The sequence below is a fragment of the Saimiri boliviensis genome, chromosome 6 (genome assembly GCF_048565385.1).
Source record: "Saimiri boliviensis isolate mSaiBol1 chromosome 6, mSaiBol1.pri, whole genome shotgun sequence".
In the NCBI taxonomy this organism is placed as follows: domain Eukaryota; kingdom Metazoa; phylum Chordata; class Mammalia; order Primates; family Cebidae; genus Saimiri; species Saimiri boliviensis.
In genome coordinates this window covers 73,734,557-73,759,615 of record NC_133454.1, presented here as the reverse complement: position 1 = coordinate 73,759,615, position 25,059 = coordinate 73,734,557, and the positions used below count along the sequence as shown (strand labels likewise).

The 25,059-nt window shown below is 42.2% G+C and overlaps 2 protein-coding genes and 1 non-coding gene across 7 annotated transcripts in view; 1 reads left to right on the top strand and 2 right to left on the bottom strand.

Moving 5' to 3' along the window:
- NUP98 (nucleoporin 98 and 96 precursor) overlaps positions 1-25,059 on the top strand; it is a 123,264-nt gene that overhangs the window by 90,161 nt on the left and 8,044 nt on the right. For all 5 annotated transcript variants that reach the window (XM_039470971.2, XM_074400995.1, XM_039470970.2 and 2 more), the window contains 7 exons: positions 1,883-2,112; positions 3,106-3,372; positions 7,699-7,856; positions 10,394-10,537; positions 12,393-12,535; positions 19,876-20,097; positions 22,890-23,131. In XM_039470971.2, the coding sequence (XP_039326905.1) occupies positions 1,883-2,112; positions 3,106-3,372; positions 7,699-7,856; positions 10,394-10,537; positions 12,393-12,535; positions 19,876-20,097; positions 22,890-23,131 (1,406 nt within the window). The remainder of the gene's footprint in view (positions 1-1,882; positions 2,113-3,105; positions 3,373-7,698; positions 7,857-10,393; positions 10,538-12,392; positions 12,536-19,875; positions 20,098-22,889; positions 23,132-25,059) is intronic.
- On the bottom strand, positions 11,430-11,535 carry LOC120364846 (small nucleolar RNA U13). Its single transcript, XR_005579982.1, has one exon. It is a non-coding gene; the product is annotated as a small nucleolar RNA U13 (small nucleolar RNA).
- Positions 14,474-14,780, bottom strand: LOC120364620 (large ribosomal subunit protein eL39-like). The gene has a single exon (XM_039470974.2). It carries the CDS (start codon positions 14,713-14,715, stop codon positions 14,560-14,562), a length of 156 nt encoding a protein of 51 aa, XP_039326908.1. The 5' UTR covers positions 14,716-14,780; the 3' UTR covers positions 14,474-14,559.

Genomic DNA, 25,059 nt, shown 5'->3' with positions numbered 1-25,059 from the left:
TTTTGGTAGCTATCAGGCAGTATGTATTCCGTGTCCTTTGTAAAATATGTAACATTTCATATTTTTTATAATTATAACAAATTGTGTCATCTTCATTACACATTAAATGAAGATGATCACTATTATCCTTCGTATTCATTTATTTATTTTTTATTTTATTTTTTTGAGACAGAGTTTCACACTTGTTGCCCAGGCTGGAGTGCAATGGCACGATCTCAGCTTACCGCAACCTCAGCCTCCCGGGTTCAAATGACTTTCCTGCCTCAGCCTCCCGAGCAATTGGGATTACAGGCATGCACCACCATACCCAGCTAATTTTGTATTTTTAGTAGAGACAGGGTTTTTTCTTGTTGGTCAGGCTGGTCTCAAACTCCCAACCTCAGGTGATTCGCCTGCCTCAGCCTCTCAAAGTGCTGGGATTACAGGCGTGAGCCACCTCATCTGACCTTAATTACGTATTTTTGAGCAGTGTCTCACTTTGTCGTCCAGACTGGTGTGCAGTGGCACAGGCCTCCACCTCCTGGGCTTAAGTGATCTTCATGTCTTAGCCCCCCAAGTAGCTGGGACTACAGGTACACACCACCATACTTGGCCAATTTTTTGTAGGGATGGGCTTTTCACCATGTTGTCCTGAGCTCAAGTGATTGTCCAGCCTTGGCATTCTAACTTGCTGGGACTATAGGAGTGAGCCACCCTGTCCAGCCTATCCTTTATTTTTAAAATGACTTTGAAAAAATGAAAAACAACGTCTCTTGAACCTCACAATTAAGAATGGTGATCCTAAATTTAGCTATTAATTCTAGGTTAAGTATTATCTTGTGAATTTGGAAGGTTATTAATATTAATTTTTTTTTTTTTTTTTGAGACGGAGTTTCGCTCTTGTTACCCAGGCTGGAGTGCAATGGTGCAATCTCGGCTCACCGCAACCTCTGCCTCCTGGGTTCAGGCAATTCTCCTGCCTCAGCCTCCTGAGTAGCTGGGATTACAGGCACGTGCCACCATGCCCAGCTAATTTTTTGTATTTTTAGTAGAGACGGGGTTTCACCATGTTGACCAGGATGGTCTCGATCTCTCGACCTTGTGATCCACCCGCCTCGGCCTCCCAAAGTGCTGAGATTACAGGCGTGAGCCACAGCGCCTGGCCATTTAATATTAATCTTAAAAATTGGATCAAGGGGCCAGGTGCAGTGACTCATGCCTATAATCCCAGCACTTTGGAAGCCCAAGGCAGGCGGATCACTTGGGGTCAGGAGTTCGAGGCCAGCCTCGCCAACATGGTGAAACCCCATTTCTGCTGAAATTACAAAAATTAGCTGGGCCTGGTGGTGCATGCCTGTAATCCCAGCTACTTGGGAGGCTGAGGCAAGAGAATCACTTGAACCCAGGAGGCAGAGGTAGCAGTGAGCTGAGACCTCGCCATTGCATTCCAGCCTGGGCGACAGAGTAGACTCCATCTCAAAAAAAAAAAATTTGGATCAAGGCCAGCTTAGCTATATGCTGATTGTAATTTAGAGTCAGTTCTTTAGTATCTATAAGCTTAGCCTCGTGACTTTTGATATCCAAGTATAATTTGCGAAACAGGTATCCCACAATAACTTTGGCGCTTGAGTTTTAGCCAGTTCTAAATCTGTAATGATTCTCATGCTTGTTATAACCTGGCCTAAGAAGCTTTTGTGTTCTGAATGCATTGGTCAGATAATTTTTATTTCCAGTATATAGCAGATAAGTTCGGTATAGTTTAAGAAGCAAAATTTCTTTCAAAGCACAGTGAAATGTTTTGCATTCTGTTTGTAATCATAAAAAGAAACTGGTTTGGTTGAAGTGAAATCCTAGCTTCTGTTTTATGTTCATTTTCTATTCTATTCCTCCTTTGCTCTTGTAGCCTAACTGAGTCCCCATTCAAAGTTCACTTAGAAAAACTCAGTTTGCGACAAAGGAAGCCAGATGAAGACATGAAATTATACCAGACACCTCTGGAGCTCAAATTAAAACACAGCACTGTCCATGTGGATGAACTGTGTCCTCTCATTGTCCCCAATTCGGGAGTTGCCATCATTCATGACTATGCAGATTGGGTTAAAGAAACATCAGGAGACTTACCAGAAGCACAAAGTGAGTATGCACTATGTTTCTAATCTTTGATGTCCCAGTCATAGGGGTGTTAGCGTATGTTCAAAGTGGGGGGTGAATTTCCTGACACAATCTAGTAGGTGAATGCCTGTGCTTGTCATTTTCTGAGGTTGAGTTTAAACAGATTCCCAAGCAAGAAAAAATTGTTACTATGTTCTTGTCACTTTGTTCTTGTACCCGTTAATGTACAGATTTTTCCACGAAAAATTGTATCCAATGAAATCTTTGGATTTATAAAATTGCATTTCTTACCCAATCCAGAAAACATAGGGAGAGAGATGCATTCCTTCTTGCTTTTCTAAATCCTATCCATTCTTCCATGTCCAGCTCAAGTACTGTTGATCTTCTCAACAACTTTGTTGTAATTCTTCCCTGCTTCTCTGTTACCTTTCTCTGTCTATTGTGACCATGTTTTTCTGAATTAATACTTTGATAAAGGGGTTTTCTAATTTGTTAGTATTTCAAACAGTGTTTAGCAAATCACCTTTATTGAAAAATGGGTCGTTTTAGAATGTCTTATGCCACACATTTTGGGATTTATGTTCATTCAGTTCTTTGTATTTACTTAACCATCTCATCATCTTTTCAAATGTGTAAGTTATTTTACCAGTGCATACGTGTAAGTGGCTTAAATGATAAAGTACTTTTTTAGATTGAATTTTGTAGACAGAATTTGATCAAATTAGATATCATCTGAGATGACATTAGTCATAATTAGGCTTGAGGAACCTGTTTAACAGTTACATTTCTTATATAAGTACCACATACATGTGTGAGCAAGCATTTATGTATACCATGTACTTCGGGAAATTGTAAGACAAAGCTAAGGGAGGTAGAGACAGATTGAGGGTAATTGACTTGAGTGGTTTTTTGAGATGTCTATTAATTTATGTATTTTTAACATCACAATTAGGTGCCTTCTGTGAAGCTGTTTTAAGACTTTGTCTCATAGCAGGTTTTCTGTTCCTGCCTTAGTTGTGAAGCACTGGAGCCTGACATGGACATTATGTGAAGCGTTATGGGGCCACCTGAAGGAGCTTGACAGCCAACTAGATGAACCCAATAAATACATTCAAATTCTAGAGCGGCGAAGAGCTTTCTCCCGCTGGCTATCCCATACTGCCACACCGCAGATTGAAGAGGAAGTCTCCTTAACGCAAAAAAACAGCCCTGTGGAGGCTGTATTCAGCTACCTCACAGGCAAAAGGATCAGTGAAGCCTGCTCTCTGGCCCAGCAGTCAGGTAGGGAAAGAATATGGTCCTTCTCTGCACCCTTTCCCCATTCCTACTGAGTGCCTCCTGTCCCTCCTCCCTAATTGTGGAGATATCTTTGGCTTCTAGCCTGTGAGTGTTAATTGTGGACTTCCCAGGAAGATTGCTGGTTCCTATGGAGTAGGAACCATTACTTTTTTTTTTTTTTTTTTTTTTTTTTTTCTGGAGACAGAGTTTTGCTCTTGTTGCCCAGGCTGGAATGCAGTGGTATGATCTTGGCCCACTACAACCTTGTTCTCCCGGGTTCAAGCAATTCTCCTGCCTCAGCCTCCTGAGTAGCTGAGATTACAGGCGCCTGCTACCATGCCTGGCTAATTTTTGTATTTTAGTAGAGATGGAATTTCACCATGTTGGTCAGGCTGGTCTCAAACTCCTGACCTCAGGTGATTCACCTGCCTCTGCCTCCCAAAGTGCAGGAATTACAGGCATGAACCAACACACCCAGCCAAACTACGTCTTCTAATTCTCTTTTTAAGACCTTAAACATTGTTTACTTTATTAAAATTTAAATTTTAATATTAAATATTAAATTTATGTTATATTACATTTGTAATAAAACTAGTAAACATAAATAAGCTATGCGTCAAAATCACCCAAATTCTGTGACTACTGACTGCGAGCATTTTAATGTGCAATTTGTACTTAGCTCTTTTTTTTTTTTTTGAGACGGAGTTTCGCTCTTGTTACCCAGGCTGGAGTGCAATGGCGCGATCTCGGCTCACCGCAACCTCCGCCTCCTGGGCTCAGGCAATTCTCCTGCCTCAGCCTCCTGAGTAGCTGGGATTACAGGCACGCGCCACCATGCCCAGCTAGTTTTTTGTATTTTTAGTAGAGACAGGGTTTCACCATGTTGACCAGGATGGTCTCGATCTCTCGACCTCGTGATCCACCCGCCTCGGCCTCCCAAAGTGCTGGGATTACAGGCTTGAGCCACCGTGCCCGGCCTGTACTTAGCTCTTTATTCTGTATTATATACAAATTTGTGTACAGTGTAACATACATGTAAACTTTTCAAAGATGATTTCCTGCTATGTATCTGTTCTTTTCATGTGACACATTACAAACGCCCTATAATACAGATAATTATCAAATGCTTCTTAGCATTCTTTTGTGTATAAATGGCCCATATTAACAAATTTATTCCTTCACATTGAGACTTTTTTTTTTTAAACTATGAGCAGTACTCTGAATTGCTACAAAATCTGTATCAATTCACTTCATCCAAGTAAATATTTAGAAATTGAATTTCTGAGTCGAGGTATTAACTGGCTTTTTAAAAGGGCTTTGTATGCATCATATATTTACTTTTTTAAGTTTCTTTTCACTAATGGGGCAATTCAGCAAGTTCTTAATGACTGCCTAGATATAAATTTTTTTTTTTTTTTTTTTTTTGAGACGGGGTTTCACTCTTGTTACCCAGGCTGGAGTGCAATGGCGCGATCTCGGCTCACCGCAACCTCCGCCTCCTGGGTTCAGGCAATTCTCCTGCCTCAGCCTCCTGAGTCTGGGATTACAGGCACGAGCCACCATGCCCAGCTAATTTTTTGTATTTTGAGTAGAGACGGGGTTTCACCATGTTGACCAGGATGGTCTCGATCTCTCGACCTCGTGATCCACCCGCCTCGGCCTCCCAAAGTGCTGGGATTACAGGCTTGAGCACCGCGCCCGGCCGACATAAATTTTTCTTTTTTGGGGCAGAGTCTGTCACACAGGGCGTTGAAGTTCAGTGGAACAATTTCAGCTCACTGTAGCCTCCACCTCCTTGGTACAAGTGATTATCTTGCCTCAGCCTCCCGAGTAGCTGGGATTACCGGCTACCATGCCCAGTTAATTTTTTTTGTATTTTTAGTAGAGACAGGGTCTCACCATGTTGACCAGGTTGATCTCAAACTCCTGACTTCCAGTGATCCACCTACCTTGGCCTCCCAAGTGCTGGGATTACAGGCGTGAGCCACTGTGCCTGGCCATAAATCTTGATTAGACTACAGGATGTCGTAGTTCAGCTTAATTTAATGTGATTAGATCCTTGGTCAATCCTTGATTGTTGGAAGCTAATTTATCCAAAGCCAACTAATTGGAGCCATCAGCTGGATTTATTTTGAATGAAGGATTTGGCTACTTTTGAGATTATAAGGAACAAATCACAGGAAAAGCTAGAATCAGTAAGATATATAAACGGCCTTTGCATTCCACTATCACTACACATTTAGCCTGGTACTATCTTTTTTTATTTTGTATTTTTAAATGGAGATTGCATGAGCCACCACACCCAGCCTCAGCTTGGTACCCCTTATGGTCTTTTTACATTTGTACAATGAGAGTTTATGTTTGGGATTGATCTTGTATGAACTCATAATGATTATGAAACATTAAAAAAAGGTTATGCTCAGCAAGACACCAACATGTAGCGTGAGAGGCTCTTAAAGTGTGCCGGAAGTCAGATTCGTAAGTCTAGTCATTCATAAACTTCACTTTCATCCTTTTTCTTCTGACTCCAAGGCTAAAGCTTTGGTTGGACACTGCCTTTTAGGTTACTAAAAGCTTTTGCTTTACTACTCCCACTTTTTCTTTTTTATTTTTTTTATTTTTCAAGACGGAGTCTTGCTCTGTCCCCCAAACTGGAGTGCAGTGGCATAATCTCGGCTCACTACAACCTTTGCCTCCCGAGTTCAAGCGATTCTCCTGCCTCAGCCTCCCAAGTAGCTGGGATTACAGGTACGCGCTACCACACCCAGCCAATTTTTGTATTTTTAGTAGAGATGTTGTTTTGTCATGTTGGCCAGGCTGGTCTCGAACTCCTGACCTCAGATGATCTGCCTGCCTCAGCCTCCCAACGTGCTGGATTACAAGTGTGAGCCACCACCTCTGTCCTTTCCCCACCCCCCACCACCCCGAGATGGAGTCTTGGTCTGTCACCCAGGCTGGAGTATAATGGTGTAGTCTCTGCTCACTGCAGCTTCTGCCTTCTGGGTTCAAGTGATTCTCATGTCTCAGCCTCCCGAGTAGCCGGGACTCTAGGCACATGCCACCATGCCAGGCTAATTTTTCTTTGTTTTTTTATTTGTTTGGTTTTTTTTGAGACTGTACAGTGGTACAATCTCAGCTCACTGAAACCTTCACTTCCCGGGTTCAAGCAGTTCTCCTGCCTCAGCCTCCTGAGTAGCTGGGATTACAGGTGCCTGACTAATTTCTGTATTTTTAGTAGAGACGGGGTTTCACCATCTTGACCAGGCTGGTCTGGAACACCTGACCTTGTGATCCACCTGCCTCGGCCTCCTGAAGTACTTGGACTACAGGCATGATCCTCCATGCCCAGCCAATTTTTGTATTTTTCGTAGAGATAACATTTCACCACGTTGGCCAGGCTAGTCTCAAACTCCTGACCCCAAGTGATCTGCCCGCCTTGGCCTTTCAAAGTGCTGGGATTACTGGTGGGAGCTACTGTGCCCAGCATTTTCCTCCATTTGTCCTCTCTTTTTTTTTTTTGGAGACAGAGTCTCGCTCTTGTTGCCCAGGCTGGAGTGCAATGGTGCAATCTCGGCTTACTGCAACCTCTGCTTCATGGGTTCAAGCAATTCTCCTGCCTTAGCCTCCCCGGTAGCTGGGATTACAGGCATGCACCACCATGTCTGGCTAATTTTGTTTTTTTAGTAGAGATGAGGTTTTACCATATTGGTCAGGCTGATCCTGAACTCCTGACCTCAAGTGAGACACCACACCGGGCTGTTTTCTTCCACACAGAAGTAGTGGTAGATCTATTATTGATCTCTGTATGCTATTCAGTCTATATTTAATTTAGCTTAAACCACTTTGCAAAGTTTTTTTTGAAACGGAGTCTTGCTCTGTCACCCAGAGCAGGCTGGATGTGCAGTGGCATGATCTTGGCTCACTGCAACCTCTGCCTCCTGGGTTCAGGTGATTCTTCTGCCTCAGCCTCCAGAACAGCTGGGACTACAAGGCTCATGCCAATACACCCAGCTAATTTTTGTATTTTTAGTAGAGACAGGGTTTCATCATATTGACCAGGCTGGTCTGGAACTCCTGACCTTGTAGTCTGCCTACCTGGGTCTCCCAAGGTGCTAGGATTGCAGTCGTCAGCCACAGCACCCGGCTGCAAATTTCTATCCAAGCAGAAAATACGTTTTGATCAATATCGTAGCACTACTGCAGAAAGCATTAACCAGTGTTAAGTCCTCCCTCCTGAAGGCTAGAAGAAATAAAAATAATGCCCCTAAGTATTTGACCAAGTTCATAAACCCTTAATAATAACCAAAAAAACTTCTGTTTCTCTTACAGGTGATCATCGTCTTGCTCTTCTTTTATCTCAGTTTGTGGGTAGCCAGTCCATCCGGGAGCTGCTCACTATGCAGTTGGTGGATTGGCATCAGCTCCAAGCAGATTGCTTCATCCAGGATGAGAGACTGCGCATCTTTGCTCTGTTGGCTGGAAAACCGGTATCTTCTACTTTTACCATAATCTCACATCAGTGTTTTCATAAATTGAAGCTGGTTTGAGGTTTAGGTAGAGAGTGATCTTTGTAAATTGTGCACAATTACACAAAATGTGTTACACATTTGCCAATTCGTTTTTAATTTTTGGTGGAAATATTTTCAAATTATAAAGACAAGACATGCACACCATTTTAAAAATCTAGTTATATAAACTAAAATGTTAAAATTTATCATATCCCATATCATATAGCAGTAAACAATATAAATAACTTATCTTTCCAGAAAGAATCTATTTTATTTAATTAATTTTTTTGAGATGGTATGGCTAGGTTGACTAGGCAGGAGTGCAGTGGGCAGTTTGGGCCCCATGATTTTTTCCATTTAAAAAAGAATTTAGCCAGGTGCAGTGGTGCATGCCTATAGTCCCAGCTACTCAGGAGGCTGAGGTGGGAGGATCGCTTGAGCCCAGGAGTTCTGGGCTGTAGTGCGCTATGTTCAAAATCAGTATGGTGACCTCCTGGGAGCAGGGAACCACCAGGTTGCCTAAGGAGGGGTGAACTGGCTCAGGTCGGAAACGGAGCAGGTCAAAACCCCCATACTGATCAGTAGTGGGACCGTGCCTGTGAATAGCCACTGCACTCCAGCCTGGGCAACATAGTGAGACCCTGTTTTTAAAAAAAATATATATATATATATTTATATATATATATATAGGCCATGCATGGTGGCTCACGTCTGTAATCCCAGCACTTTGAGAGGCTGAGGTGGGTGGATCACGAGGTCAGGAGATCAAGACCATCCTGGCTAACGTGGTGAAACCTCATCTCTACTAAAAACAAAATAAGATAAAATAAAAAATTAGCCGGGCATGGTAGTGTGAGCCTGTAGTCCTAGCTACTTAGGAGGCTGAGGCAGGAGAATTGCTTGAACCCAGGAGGCGGAGGATGCAGCGAGCCGAGATCGCACCACTGCACTCCTGCCTGGGTGACAGAATGAGACTCCATCTCAAAAAAAACTGCTGTGTTTTTTTTTTTTTTAAATAAATAATTTATAGTGATAGGGTTTCACTGTGTTGCCTAGGCTGGTCTGGAGCTCCTGGCCTCAAGGGATCCTCCCACCTGGTTCTCTCAAAGTGTTGAGATTACAGGCATGAACACCACACCAGCCCTGTAGCTTTTTTAAAAAACCTACTGAATATGAATATTTTTCCATGTCTTGAAGCATTATTATTATTACTATTATTATTATTATTATTATGGAGTTTCCCTCTTGTTGCCCAGGCAGGAGTGCAGTGGTGCAATCTTGGCTCACTGCAACCTCCCTCTTCTGGGTTCAAGCGATTTTCCTGCCTCAGCCAACCAAGTAGCTAGGATTATAGATGCCTGCCCCACCACATCCAGCTAATTTTTTTTTTTTTTAATTTTAATTTTTCTAGACAGAGTTTTGCTCTTGTTGCTCAAGCTGAAGTGCAATGGTGTGATCTCAACTCACCTCAACCTCCACCTTTCAGATTCAAGCAATTCTCCTACCTTAGCCTCCTTAGCTGCTGGGATTACAGGCATGTGCCACCATACCTAATTTTAGTAGAGACAACATTTCTCCATGCTGGTCAGGCTGATCTCAAACTCACGAACTCAGGTGATCCATCCACTTCAGCCTCCTAAAGTGCTGGGATTACAGGCATGTGCCACCATACCTAATTTCAGTAGAGACAACATTTCTCCATGCTGGTCAGGCTGATCTCAAACTCAACGAACTCAGGTGATCATCCACTTCAGCCTCCTAAAGTGCTGGGATTACAGGCATGATCCACTGCACCCGGCCTTTTTTTCTATTTTTAGTAGAAATGATGTTTCACCATGTTGACCAGGCTGTTTTGGAACTCCTGACCTCAGGTGATCCTCCCACCTCGGCCTCCTAAAGGGCTGGGATTGCAGGTGTGAGCACCACAGTGCCCGGCCAGCATTATTGGTTTTTTTTATAGCCACTTCTGTTCCATTTTATGACTGTTGGGTTATAATTATTTTAAGCCATTTCTCTTAACACTGCCTACTTCTTGTTGATTAGCATCTTAAAGTATTATAAATTAAACTTTGAGAAGTAAAAATGTAGCTGATCAGAATTTATACTCACTTTAAAATTTTATACATTGACAATCATAAACAGTGAGAAGACCTCCTCTCTGCTCTCAGTGGCTCTCATTTCATTTGAGTACTGATAGTTTATTTGTTTAAATCCTGGGACCAGGCTTGGTGGCTGATTCCTGTAATCCCAATGTTTTGGGAGGCTGAGGAGGGAGGATTACTTGAAACCAGGAGTTCAAGACCAGCCTGGGTCACATAGTGCAACTCTGTCTCAATCGATTGATCAGTTGGTCCATAAAAATAAGTAAATAACCAATATACTCTCACTTGCTGTGAGATTTTGTTATATTTGTATGTTTTTTATCTGAATCATTAACACTGGCATCCCAATCATTTAAAATATTACTTGAATAACAAGGTAGAATATAGCCACAGTGATAATTTTGTCTCCTACAGGTGTGGCAGCTCTCAGAACAAAAGCAAATCAACGTGTGCTCTCAGTTGGATTGGAAACGCTCCCTGGCTATCCATCTTTGGTATTTGCTTCCACCAACAGCCTCCATTTCTAGGGCTCTCAACATGTATGAAGAAGCATTTCAGGTATATGTGGCCAGTAGAGCCAAGCAAGAATCTTGTTGGATGTTAACATTTTTGTCAGGGAAATTCTGCAGCAGAAAAAAAAAATCGTATCAAATTCTATTTAATAAATAACTGCCTTTAAAAAAAAAAAAAAAGTATTGTAAAATTGAAATGGAGCCAGGAAATCTCATGGGAAACTGTCCTTTTTCCTCTGGACAAGGCTACTTCTCCAAATGTCTGTTTTTATTTTATTTAATATCATGAGTTTCCACAGTTGACTGTAAATCAGAGGGTTCTTCTTCATTTCTAATGCTGTCTTATTTCTTTGGGAATTCCCTTTTATACAGCCTGACCTCAGCTTTGATTAATTTTCCAACTTAGTTCTGAAATTTGCCTCTAAATATAATATTTTATACTCATTGTCAGTTTTGAATTTCAAGTATTGTTACTTTTAATGCCATCAATTCTTGAATTATCTTACTGTTCATATTTTATACTTGTCTTTCATATTGTTCTCTGAGAATTATTTGTCAGGAGTAAGAGAACACTAAAGAAACTTGAGTATGTTAAGAATTGTGGCAAGGTAAGTATGGGGGTTTAGTGATGGCTACTTTAAATCTTTACCAGTCCACTGAAGATAGATGAAATACATTATTGAACAAAAGCATCTGAAAATCCCTGATAGTGCCTTTGGGTTGTGTAATAACTTTTTTTTTTTTCTTTAATTGAGACTGGGTCTCGCTCTGTCACCCAAACTTGAGTTGAGTGAGGCGAGGCGATTGCAGCTCACTGCAGCCCCGACCTCTTGGGCTCAGGTGACCCTCCTGCCTCAGTCTCCTGAGTAGCTGGGCCCACAGGTGCATAACACCATGCCTGGCTTTTTTTTTTTTTTTCTTATTTATTTATCTTTTTATGTCAGACTGGTAATGGGCCAGTGTCATCACAAGGTTCAAGGGTGGCACATCTCACACAAGCATGCATGAACACGCAATCATTGTGCTCATGAACTACAAAGAAATCTAATTTTATTTTTTTATTTTTATTTTTATTTTTTTTTGAGACGGAGTTTCGCTCTTGTTACCCAGGCTGGAGTGCAATGGCGCGATCTCGGCTCACCGCAACCTCCGCCTCCTGGGTTCAAGCAATTCTCCTGCCTCAGCCTCCTGAGTAGCTGGGATTACAGGCACGCACCACCATGCCCAGCTAACTTTTTGTATTTTTAGTAGAGACGGGGTTTCACCTTGTTGACCAGGATGGTCTCAATCTCTCGACCTCATGATCCACCCGCCTCAGCCTCCCAAAGTGCTGGGATTACAGGCTTGAGCCACCGCACCCGGCTCTAATTTTATTTTTTTATTTGTAGAGATGAGGTCTTGCTATGTTGCCCTGGCAGGTCTTGAACTACTTGGCTCAAGCAGTCTTCCCACTTCCAAAGTGCTTGGATTATAGGCTCATGCCACTGCACATGGCTGTCTATTTATTCTTAATACAAGTGTAAGTATTTGAAACATCATGGCATCTAGGCCGGGCACAGTCATTCACACCTGTAATAACAGCACTTCGGGAGACCAAGGTAGGTGGATCACCTGAGGTCAGGAGTTCGAGACCAGCCTGGGCAACATGGCAAAACACTATCTCTACTAAAAATACGTAAATTAGCTGGGTGTGGCTAGCTATAATCCTGGCCACTGGGGAGGCTGAGGCAGGAGAATTGCCTGAACCTAGAAGGCACAGGTTGCAGTGAGCTGAGATTGCACCACTGCACTCCAGCCTGGGTGACGGAGCAAGACTCCATCTCAAAAACAAAAGAAACATGATGGCATTTAGTAAAACTGATAAGGAGCTAATGTATTGTTTTACCAAATTCTTCCTTCAGAATACCTCTGACAGTGACAGATATGCCTGCTCCCCACTTCCTTCGTATCTGGAGGGTGCCGGCTCTTTGATAGCGGAGGAGCAAAACTCACAGACACCACTTCGAGATGTCTGCTTTCACCTTCTAAAACTCTACAGTGACAGGTAAACCAGAGCTAGGCATTATAGTCACTTGAGTGGTCCATGAACCCCAAGGGAGTCTTTCTTGCATCTTTTCCCTTTTATATGCCCCCAAATTGCTAAGTCCATATAATCTACCATATATAACTTACAGTATTTTAATGGAAAGAGGATTAGAACTAGAAGTCTAGACATTATTTTTATCAACTTTAATGAGTATAATTTACATACAATAAAGTATGCAGTGTGGTAAGTTTTATGGTACTTACCGCATTGTACCTACCATGACAATTAAGCTGATATTTTCACTACCCTTGAAAAATTCCCGTGTGCCCCTTTGCAGTCAGTCTTCACCTCAGATACCTATTGACTAGGTTTTTGTTGCTGTTGTTTTACACTATAAATTCGTTTTGCTGTTCTAGAATTTTATGGGAGATCATACTGTATGTTCCCTGTGCCTGGCTTTTTTGATTCCGCCTAATGATTTTGAGATTTTTTTCATGTAATGTATCAACAGTTGTTTGGGGTTTTTTTTGTGGGGGTGCCTGATTTATGTATCTGTTCATTTGTTGATGGACAGTTAGGTTTTCTTATTTTTGGCTTTTGATAAATCTGCTATGAACATTCATACCCAAAAGTGATTATATCATTTTATATTCCTACCAATAATGTGTAATATCTCTGGTTGCTCCAAATCCTCTTTAAAATTTGATATTTTAGCCGGGCGCAGTGGCTCAAGCCTGTAATCCCAGCACTTTGGGAGGCCGAGGCGGGCGGATCACGAGGTCAAGAGATCGAGACCATCCTGGTCAACATGGTGAAACCCCGTCTCTACTAAAAATACAAAAAATTAGCTGGGCATGGTGGGGCGTGCCTGTAATCCCAGCTACTCAGGAGGCTGAGGCAGGAGAATTGCCTGAACCCAGGAGGCGGAGGTTGCAGTGAGCCGAGATCGTGCCATTGCACTCCAGCCTGGAGCGAAACTCATCTCAAAAAAAAAAAAAAAAAAATTGATATTTTAAAGAGATAGCAGTTTTTTTTAATTTTGCCATTTTATTGGGCATGTAGTGTCTTGCTTTATGTGTGTGTATCTGTGTGTACATGTTATTAAAAAAAATGCAGGCAGCCGGGCACGGTGGCTCACACCTATAATCCCAGCCCTTTGAGAGACTGAGGTGGGCAGATCAGGGTGTTTGAGACCAGCCTGGCCAACATGGTGAAACCCAATCTCTACTAAAAATACAAAAATTAGCTGGGCATTATGACGGGTGCCTGTAATCCCAGCCGTCTGGGAGGCTGAGGCAGGAGAATCGCTTGAATCTAGGAGGTGGAAATTGCAGTGAGCCAAGATTGCACCACTGCAGTCCAGCATGGGTGATAGAATGAGAATCCATCTCCAGAAAAAAAAAAATATAGGCCAGGCATGGTGGCTCACACCTATAATCCCAACACTTTGGAAGGCCAAGGCAAGCAGATCATTTGAGCCTAGGAGTTTGAGGCCAGCCTGGGCAATATGGCAAAACCCTGTTTCTACTAAAAATAAAAAAAAGAATCAGTCATGTATGGTGCTCTGTAGTCCCGGCTACTTAAGAGGTTGAGCCTGGGAAGTTGAGGCTGCAGTGAGACATGATTGCATCACTGTACTCCAGCGTGGGCAACATGAGTGAGACCTGTCTCCAAAAAAGGAAGAAGTGCACAGTGGTTTATGTGTCCAACAATAATATATTAGCACATGCAATTATTATTTCTAATCATGTAATTAGAACTAGCTCAGAGTTGGTGTTTTGTTTTGCTTTTTATTGTTTTAGAAGTGAAAGGTCTCACATATTTATTACTGAACCCAGGCACCCAAAGCCGCCTTCTTTTTTTTTTTTAAACATGAATAATAGAAGCACTGTGGGTTGTACTAACTAATGCCTTCATAACAGATACAGAGAGGAAACTGTTCAAACTTCTCCAGATAGTGGTGACATCTTTCAGCTTGATTTGGTAACACGATTGTGACCTTCAGACAGCATAAATATGTGTGCCATCGCATGTGTGATTTCTTATAGACCCAGCTTGGTTCTTCTCCAGTGTCTCCTTTTGGAGTTGTACCTAATTTTATTACCAGTTTTCATCCGAATCCACTGGGGAATGGGACTGTTTTGCTTTTGTTTCTTGGCCAGGAATCGCTTAATCCTGAAAGTCTTGTGAGAAGACATGGTGAGAAACAAAGTAAAGCGCTCACCACGAAGGCGGAGAAAGCTGTTTTGCTTTTTAAGACAGGGTTTTGCAGCTGGGGACTATGGCTCACACCTGTTATCCTAGCACTTTGGGAGGCCGAGGTGGGCAGACCACAAGATCAGGAGATTTAGACTATCCAGGCTAACACAGTGAAACCCTGTCTCCACTAAAAATATGAAAAATTAGCCAGGTGTGGTGGTGGCATACGCCTGTAGTCCCAGCTACTGAGGAGGCTGAGGCAGGAGAATCGCTTGAACCTGGGAGGCAGAGGTTGTGGTGAGCCAACACCGCATCACTGCATTCTAGCCTGGGCAACAGAGTGAAACTCCATCTCACAAAACAAAAGGACAGGGTTTTGCTCTGTCACCCAGGCTGGTGTGCAGTGGCATGATCATGGCTCACTGCAGCCTCAACCACCCAGGCTCACACAATCCTCTCACCTCAGTCTCCCAAGTAGCTGGTACTACAGGAGTGCATCTCAGCTAATTCTCATATTTTTTTTGTAGAGACAGGATTTTGCAACATTGCCCAGGCTGGTCTCAAACTCCTGGGCTGAAGTGATCCGCCTGCCCTGACCTCCTGAAGTACTGGGATTACACTTGTCAGCCACTGCACACAGCAGAGGTCTTCTAACATTATATTAGAAATACTTAAGGTTTTTTTTTTTTTTCTCCTCCAGTCACACTAATAGTTCACATCTCATTTCAAATCTTCAAGGTGATTTATTTTAAATACAGGGTATTTAAATATATATGTCATTTTTTTTTTTTTCTGAGACCGAGTCTCACTCTGTCTCCCAGTCTGGAATGCAGTGGTATGTCTCACTGCAGCCTCTGTCTCCCTGGTTCTAGCAATTCCCTGCCTCAGCCTCCAGAGTAGCTGGGGTTATAGGCATGCACCACAACACCTGGCTAATTTTTGTATTTTTAGTAGAGATACAGTTTTTTGTTTTGTTTTGTTTTGTTTTTTTTGAGATGGAGTTTCGCTCTTGTTACCTAGGCTGGAGTACAATGGCTCAATCTCGGCTCACTGTAACCTCCGCCTCCTGGGTTCAGGCAATTCTCCTGTCTCAGCCTTCTGGGTAGCTGGGATTACAGGCACGTACCACCATGCCCAGCTAACTTTTTGTATTTTTAGTAGAGACGGGGTTTCACCATGTTGACCAGGCTGATCACGAATTCCTGACCTCAAGTGATCCACCTGCCTTAGCCTCCTAAAGTGCTGGGATTATAGGCGTGAGCCACCTCACACAGCCAATTTATTGCTTTTAAGGAATATATTTCACCAACATCACAAAATTTATTAGCGTAAATTTATTAACATTTCCTTGTTAACCATTTTAAATATCTGTAGGGTCTTTAACAACATCTCTTTCCTTTTGATATTGGTAATTTGTGTTCAATAATTGTGTCCTCTTTTTTTATTGGTTGGTCTACCTAGAGTTTAGCAATTTTATTGACCTTTTCAAAGAACCAGCTTCTGGTTTCATTGGTTATCTTTATTATTTATCCAACTCATAATGGATTATCAACCTAAATTTCAACTTAAATATAAACCTTCTAGAAGAAAACAAAGCAGAAAATTTTTGCGACGTACGTTAGGCAAAAAGTTTCTTAGTTAGACACTAAATGCACAATTCATAAGGGAAAAAATTGGTAAATTGGAGTTCAACAAAATCTCAAAACTACTTCTTCTTGAAAGACAATCAAAAGAATGAAAAGATAAACCATAGACTGGGAGAAAATATTTGCAATTCATAGATCTGATAAAGAATGTGTATCCAAGAACACATCAGAACTCTGAAAATTCATTAATTAGAAAACAGGCCAGGTATGGTGTTTTTTCGCCTGTAATCCCAGCAGTTGGGTGGGCATGGTAGCATGCACCTGTAGTCCCAGCTACTTAAGAGGCTGAAGTGAGAGGATCGCTTGAGCTTAGGAGGTTGAGACTACAATTGAGTCTTTCTTTTTTTTTTTTTTTTTTTTTTGAGACAGAGTCTTGCTCTATGAGTCCAGTGGTATGATCTTCTCAGCTCACTGCAACCTCCACTTCCCGGGTTCAAGAAATTCTTGTGCCTCAACCTTCTAACTAGCTGGGGATACATGCCTGTACTACCACACCTGGCTAATTTTTATATTTTTAGTAGAGACAGTGTTTTACCATATTGGCCAAGCTGGTCTTGAACTCCTGACCTCAAGTGATCTGCCCTCCTCAGCCTTCCAATGTGCTGGGATTACAGGTGTAAGCCACTACACCCAGCTCTGTTTATTATTTTCTTGATAATGATGGTGATTTTACAGATGTCTATGTATGTTAAACCTCATCAAAATAGTGTACCCTAGATATGTGCGGTTTTAAATATGTCAAAGAAAGAAAAGGACACCTCAAAGTACCAGAAATGAAGAGAGAAACCAAAGCCAGACTGGGATAGTAAATGTAGCCTTGTTCTTTTGAAATGTATAATAGTATGTCTAAAACCTTTAGCTAAAATCCACACCTTCTTGCTTAAAAATGGTCCAGAATTTCTGGATTTGGTCCAAAAGGTCATGCTGTTGGTGATATTCCTGAAGTCTGCTTTAAGGTTGTCAAAGTAGCCAGTGCCTCTCTTTTGGCCCTATACAAAGGCAAGAAGGAAAGACCAAGATCATAAAATTTAATGATGAAAACACTGTAGTAATAAATTTTCATATGCCCAGAAAAAAGGTGCAGAATTGCGTTATCCAGGAGAATAGCCACTATTCATATATGACTATTTAAATTAATTTTCTTTCTTTTTTTTTTTTTTTTTTTGAAACAGTTTTGATCTTGTTGCCCAGGCTGGAGGGTGGTGGTGCAATCTCGGCTCACTGCAACCTCCCCCTCCCAGGTTCAAATGATTCTCCTGCCTCAGCCTCCCAAGTAGCTGAGATTACAGGCACACACCACCATGCCTGGCTAGTTTTTCTTTTTGTTTTGCTTTGAGATGGAGCTTCACTCTGTTGCCCAGGCTGGAGTACAATCTCAGCTCACTACAACCTCTGCCTCCCGGGTTCAAGCAATTGTCCTACCTCAGCCTCCTGAGTAGCTGGGACTACAGGCGTGCACCACCACGTCCCCCTAATTTTTGTATTTTTAGTAGAAACAGGGTTTTGCCGCCTTGGCCAGGATGGTCTCAATCTGTTGACCTCGTGATCCTCCCACCTCAGCCTCCCAAAGTGCTGGGATTATAGGCATGAGCTGCTGCACCTGGCCTAATTTTTGTATTTTTAGTGGAGACAGGGTTTTACCATGTTGACCAGGCTGGTCTTGAACTCCTGACCTAAGGTGATCCACTGCCTTGGCCTCCCAAAGAGCTGGGATTGCAGGCATGAGCCGCCGAGCTCTAATTTTTTTTTTTTTTAACTTTTTTTTCAGATGGAGTCTTGCCTTGTCACCCAGGCTAGAGTACAGGGGCATGACTCAGGGCTCACCAAAACCTCTGCCTCCCGGGTTCAAGCTATTCTCCTGCCTCAGCCTTCTGAGTAGCTGGGATTACAGGCACCTGCCACTATGCCCAGCTAATTTTTGTACTTTCAGTAGAGACAGGGTTTCCCCATGTTGGCCAGACTGGTCTTGAACTCCTTACCTCAGGTGATCCACCAGCCTTGGCCTCCCAAAGTGCTGGGATTACAGGCATGAGCTACTGCACCCAGCTTTTTTTCCTTTTGAGACAGAGCTTTGCTCTTGTCGCCCAGGTTGGCGTACAATGGTGTGATCTCGGCTCACTGCAACCTCCGCCTCCTGGGTTCAAGCGATTCTCTGCCTCAGCCTCCATAGTAGCTAGGATTACAGGCACCTGCCTTCACGCCTGGCTAATTTTTGTATTAGTAGAGATGAGGTTTCAACATGTAGGCCAGGCTGGTCTCGAACTCCTTACCTTAGGTGATCTGCCCACCTTGGCCTCCCAAAGTGCTGGATTTACAGACATGAGCCACTGCACCTGGTCCTAAAATATTTACTAGCCTCAGGTAGCTAGTGGCTTTCAAATTGGTTGATACACAATGTTTTGTTCAATAGCACTAGTGTGGAAAACCTTTACTCATTACATAGGGAGGTGTAAGGAAGTTGTAAGATGTCTGAGATCTTAGTTGAAAAGGAAAAATTATTGTTTGATAATCCAATCCTCACAATTGTAAAACTTGCAGGTGTGGGATTTTAGTTTATACTACTCTTATATATGTGAATTGCAAGCTAAGAACTTGTTATGTAAACTGGTTTGGGACCATTAAAATCCCTGGGCTTCCAGCAAAAGAAAAATAAAAAATTATCTGCAGGGGCTGGGCACAGTGGCTTACGCCTGTAATCCCAGCACTTTGGGAGCCGAGGCGGGCAGATCACGAGGTCGGGATTTCGAGACCAGCCTGACCAACATGGTAAAACACTGTTTCAACTAAAAATACAAAAATTAGCTGGACGTGGTGGCACACACCTGTAATCCCAGCTACTTAGGAGGCTGAGGCATGAGAATCACTTGAGCACAGAAGGCAGAAGTTGCAGTCAGTCGAGATCGTGCCGCTGCACTCCAGCCTGGGTGACAGAGTGAGACTCTGTCTCAAATAAATAAATAAATAAACAGCAGGGATACTTTCAAAACCCAGGACACCTGGATTTCTACATAAAGAATGATATCTACTGAAGACAAAAAAAAAAAAAAAAGTAAAAATTACTAGCCCTAGAAGGAAATAATCATTATGAAGACTAGTTAGCTGTTCAAACAGGATAATTAGCACCCAGTAACTTCAGATTATAGAGCAATCTGAAAGATAGTAAGGTAACTAAATTTTTTACATGGTTGAGTAAAGTAATACACATTATAATGAAGGAATGGAAGGGTGAGAATTTATCAGGATTGTAAAATACATACACCAAACCATTACCGGCAAACCTGTTAGATCATACAGCCTCAGAAGAAAAGGTGCCTTGTTTCTTTAGAGGATCTAAAGTCTGGCTGAAACCAGAGATAAAATAGTCTGATGAAACATAGTCTCAGAGGGAGAGAAGGCCTATAATGCTTTTACCCTCAGGTTCTTTGATTGTCTTAGACATAATCAGAACACTTGATGTATCAGAACAGGCAGTCTCCTGGCTGCATATGGTGACTCTCAACACATTCTTTGCAGATATTATGATCTCAACCAGCTGCTGGAGCCTCGAAGCATAACAGCAGATCCTTTGGACTACCGCCTAAGCTGGCACTTGTGGGAAGTGCTGAGGGCTCTTAACTACACCCATCTCTCAGAGCAGTGTGAAGGTGTGCTACAGGCCAGTTATGCTGGCCAGCTGGAAAGTGAGGGTCTCTGGGAGTGGGCCATCTTTGTCCTCCTGCACATTGACAATTCATGGTGAGTGAGAAGCCATTGAACCCACTGGGTGTATCTAGCACTACAGGGCAATTCCAGAGGAATCACAGTCTTTTAGGGTTTAGTTCAGCAAGTAATTGTGTAGAATGTGTGTTAGAGTCAACATTTTGATAGACCTCAAGATAGTTAAACCCTTAGCGCAGACTGTTTGTGTATTCATGTAAACCAGTTAAAAATGAAACTGCCTTTGATTAAGTGCCAAATTGTAATATTTATCACAAAGTGTCTCAGCAGTCTGAGGAAAAAAAGAGATCTCTATGAACTGCATTGATTAGAGAAATTCTTTCCAGAGGTAAGAATCAAAAAACCGCTAACACTGGAATAGGAAATAATGAAGTGGAAATGAGAGGATATGCCCAGATGGGACAACAGTATTATGCTTGGGCCAAAGGACTAGTCACTTAATTTCAGATCAAAACGATCCTCTACATTGTGGACTCTTCTGAATCCCAGATTCAGGTGAATGTGGCATTTTTAGGAATTACACAGAAAATAGTGCTGGCTGAGCTGCCTCAGTCACTCCATGGCGGTAGGTTAGCAAAATCCCTCTGCTTTTTCTCTGTCCACTGACTTGCTTTTTCTTTGATCATCCTTTCACCGACCCAACCCTTAAGTTTGATAGTATTGTATTTATTAACACAACCTTGTGCTTAGGTATATATGTTTTGGTTCTCTGTCCTGAAAGAGAATTGGGAAATGCCTTTTCACTACAGCTTGAACAAGGTAAAGGCTTGAGATTTTTGTTAATCGTAGCAGGATGATGTTACAATAATTACCAAAAAATGAACATTTATGTAGTATGTTAAGTGCTTTTACGCATGTTTATACTCTACACCATATATATTAACTGTTTTATGTTCATTATGACCTACAAGATAGGCACTTTTATTATCTCTGTTTTACAGATGAGTAACCCAAGACACAGCTTAACTTTTTTCCAAGGTCACACAGCTAGTAAATGGCAGAGTGAGGTTTCCAACTTTTGTCCAGAGTCTGTGCTCTTATCACTGTGCTGCAGTGTTGTGTTGAATGATGTAGAAGGAAATTAGGTCTAAATTCTAGATCTACCATGTACTCACTTTGACCTAAGATAAAGCTTACTTCTGACTTTGGGTAAAGATACTCTCCAAGCCTCTTTTTTTTTGCCTGTAAAAAGCATAACATTAGTTCCTGTTCAAAGTTGATTGTGAAATTAAAAAGTAAAAGTAGAAACCACCTAGCACAGTCTTCTCATTAAGCAATTTCTCTTTCTTCTTCCCCTTAACAGGGAATGAAATGACTCCAGGCTATTTTTTTAAGTATATTTAAAAACAGACGTAAGGGATTTCACATGGTAAAAGACTGGCTGATAGGATGGCTAATGTTTCAGAGTTGACTATGGAGAAGCAGATCTTGTTTCTTGAAAAAAAGGAGGCATTGTGATGACAGTGGGGGGTCATTAAAAAGCCTAGGATTCAGAGAATACTCCACAATGAGAATAGTTTTGATCTAAAATTAAATTACTAGTTCTTTGGCCCAGGCATAAAAGGACTCTCCTTACAGGGGCTTTGATCTAGAGGTGGAGAGAGAATGAATTATGACGGCTTGAGAGAAGAAACAAAGACCTGGAAGAGACATTACCTTTTAAAGCTACATTGTTTACTTGTACTGACCATGTGGGAGAAAGGGAAAAGAGAAGGTTGGGAACTAACTTAAGAAGATTGCTCTGTGGAGCAGAATTCTCCCATCCTAGTCCTTGATTTTCTAGGTGGTGGCAAGGAAATGTTACTAGATAGGAAATAAGGAAGAAATCCTAGCTGGGGTAAGCATTTTCTGGGGAGTGGGAAGCCAGTCCTAGATTCTGATTTTTTTTTTTGGTCACCTAGGCTGGAGTGCAGTGGCACAATCATGCCTCACTGCATCCTCGAACTTCTAGGCTCAGGCAATCCTCCCGCCTCAGCCTCCGAGTAGCTGAGACCACAGGCACATGCCACCACGCCTGGCGAATTTTAAAAACTTTTAGTAGAGACAGGGTCTCACTGTGTTCTCTAGGCTGGTCTCAAACTCCTGCACTCACATGATCCTCCCTCTCTGGCCTCCCAAAGTGCTATGGGATTGCAGACATGAGCCACCATGCCCAGCCCCAACTCTTTGAACATGCAAATACTTTATTTTATTTTTGAAAATTAATGCTCTGTTATTTTAAAAAATTAATACTGTTGTGATTGCCTTTGATTTTTTAGTGAAGCTTAAAGTGATCAAGACCCATAGTTTAGGTTGGGTGCGGTGGCTCACACCTGTAATCCTAGCACTTTGGGAGGCTGAGGCAGGTCGATCACCTGAGATCAAGAGTTTGCAACCAGCCTGGCCAACATGGTGAAACCCCGTCTCTACTAAAATTGCAAAAATTAGCCAGGCATGGTGGTGGGTTCCTATAATCCTAGCTACTTGGGAGGCTAAGGCAGGAGAATCCCTTGAACCCAGGAGACAGGTTGCAGTGAGCTGTGATTGTACCACTGCACTCCAGCCTGGATGAGAGACTCTGTCTCAAAAAAAAAAAAAAAAATTTTTTTTTGACGCCTGGCCCCCACTCCTGGACATTTAATTAGCAGGGAATGCAACCTAAGCTAAGATCGTGCCATTGCACTCTACCCTGGGCAACAGAGCAAAAACCTCATCTTAAAAAAAAAAGACCTGTAGTTTAAGAGAATGCCCCAAGAGCCACTCTAAGCTGCCTGGGGCAGCCTTCTCCATGAATAAGGATGGGATTTATTCTAGCTTATCTCTCCCTAAAGCATACGTGAGAAGGCTGTTCGAGAGCTGCTTACCCGACACTGCCAGCTTTTGGAGACCCCCGAATCTTGGGCTAAGGAGACTTTCCTTACCCAGAAGCTCTGTGTGCCTGCTGAATGGATTCACGAGGCCAAAGCTGTGCGAGCACACATGGAATCTGACAAGCACTTAGAGGCCCTCTATTTATTTAAGGCTGGGCACTGGAACCGCTGCCACAAGCTCATCATCCGGCACTTAGCTTCTGGTAAGTGCTGGGGCCCACATCTCCTGGAATCACCCAAAATTCTTCCAACCTCTGAACTTCCATGATGGAGTCAGACCAGAGATAAGACAATGTAGGACATGGCCAACTTGAATCAAATCACACTGCAAAAACTCTCTGCAGCCAGCTTAGCCAGAATAAGGAGGTAGAGGAGCAGGGATACATAGCAATATTATCATTTCCCAGAAATATCCTTGACGTATGTTTATTACTAAGTTCTGTGTTTACATATGGGAATTTTGTCCAACACCAGAAATAATCTCCTTAAGGATCTGAAACTAAAAATTCTTCACATTTCCCATTGGAAAATTTCAGAATACAGGCATATCTATCTCATTTTGCTGTACTTTGCAGATACTACTTTTTTTTTTTTTTTTTTTTTGAGACGGAGTTTCGCTCTTGTTACCCAGGCTGGAGTGAAATGGCGCGATCTCAGCTCACCGCAACCTCCGCCTCCTGGGTTCAGGCAATTCTGCCTCAGCCTCCTGAGTCTGGGATAACAGGCACGAGCCACCATGCCCAGCTAATTTTTTGTATTTTGAGTAGAGACGGGGTTTCACCATGTTGACCAGGATGGTCTCGATCTCTCGACCTCGTGATCCACCCGCCTCGGCCTCCCAAAGTCCTGAGATTACAGGCTTGAGCCACCGCGCCCGGCCAGATACTACATTTTTTATAAATTAATGGTTTGGAAAACTGCACAGAGCAAGTATGTTAGCATTTTTTCAACATGTGCTTACTTCATATCTGTCTCTGTTTCACATTTTGTTGGTTCTCACAATATTTTAGACTTTTTCGTTATTTTATCTGTTATGGTGATCTGTGATTAGTAATCTTTGATGTTGCTATTTTAATTGTTTCAGGGTGCCACAAACTGCACCCATATAAGATGGTGAATTGATAAATGCTTCTTCAACTTGCCATTTCCATCTCTTTCCCTCTCTTCAGGCCTTCCTATTTCCTAAGACCCAACAGTAATGAAATTAGGCCAGTTAATAACCCTACAGTGACCTCTAAATGTTCAAGTGAAAGGAGGAGTAACACAACTCTTAACTTTAAACAAAAGCTTGAAATGATTAGGTGTAGCAAGATAAGCATGTTGAAAGCCAAGACAGGCCAAAAGATGAGCCTCTGCCAAACAGCCAAGTTGTGTTAAAGGAAAGTTCTTGGAGGAAATTAAAAGTGCTACTCCCATGAACACACAAGTGATAGGAAAGTGAAACAGCCTTCTGGCTGATGTGGAGAAAGTTTTTGTGGTCTGGATAGGTGAAACCAGCCACATTTCCTTAAGCAAAAGCCTAATCCAAAGCAAAGCGTTAACCTCCCTTCAGTTCTAAGGCTAAGAGAGGTGAGGAAACAGCAGAAGAGAAGTCTGAAGCTAGCAGCGGTTGGTTCATGAAGCTGTCTTTCCATAACATTAAAGTGCAAGGTGAAGCAGCAAGTGCTGATGGAGAAGCTACAGCAAATTATCCAGAAGATCTCGCTAAGATCATTGATGAAGGTGTCTACACTAAACAACAGATTTTCAGTATAGATGAAACTGCCTTCTATTGAAAGAAGATGCCACCTAGGACTTTCATTGTTAGAGAAGAAAAGACAATGCCTGGCTTCAAAACTTCAGAGGACAAGCTAAATCTCTGATTCGGGCTAATGCAGCTGGTGACTTTAAGTTGAAGCCAATGCTCACTTACCATTCTAAAAATCATAGGGCCCTTAAGAATTAGGCTGAATCTACTCTGCTTGTGTTCTGTAAATGGAGCAAGGCCTGGATGACAGCACTTCTGCTTATAGCTCAGTTTACTGAATACTTTAAGCCTGCTGTTGAAACCTGCTCAGAAAAAAATCTTTCAAAATATTACTGTTCATCAATGATACACCTAGTCAGCTAAGAGCGCTGATGGAGATGTACA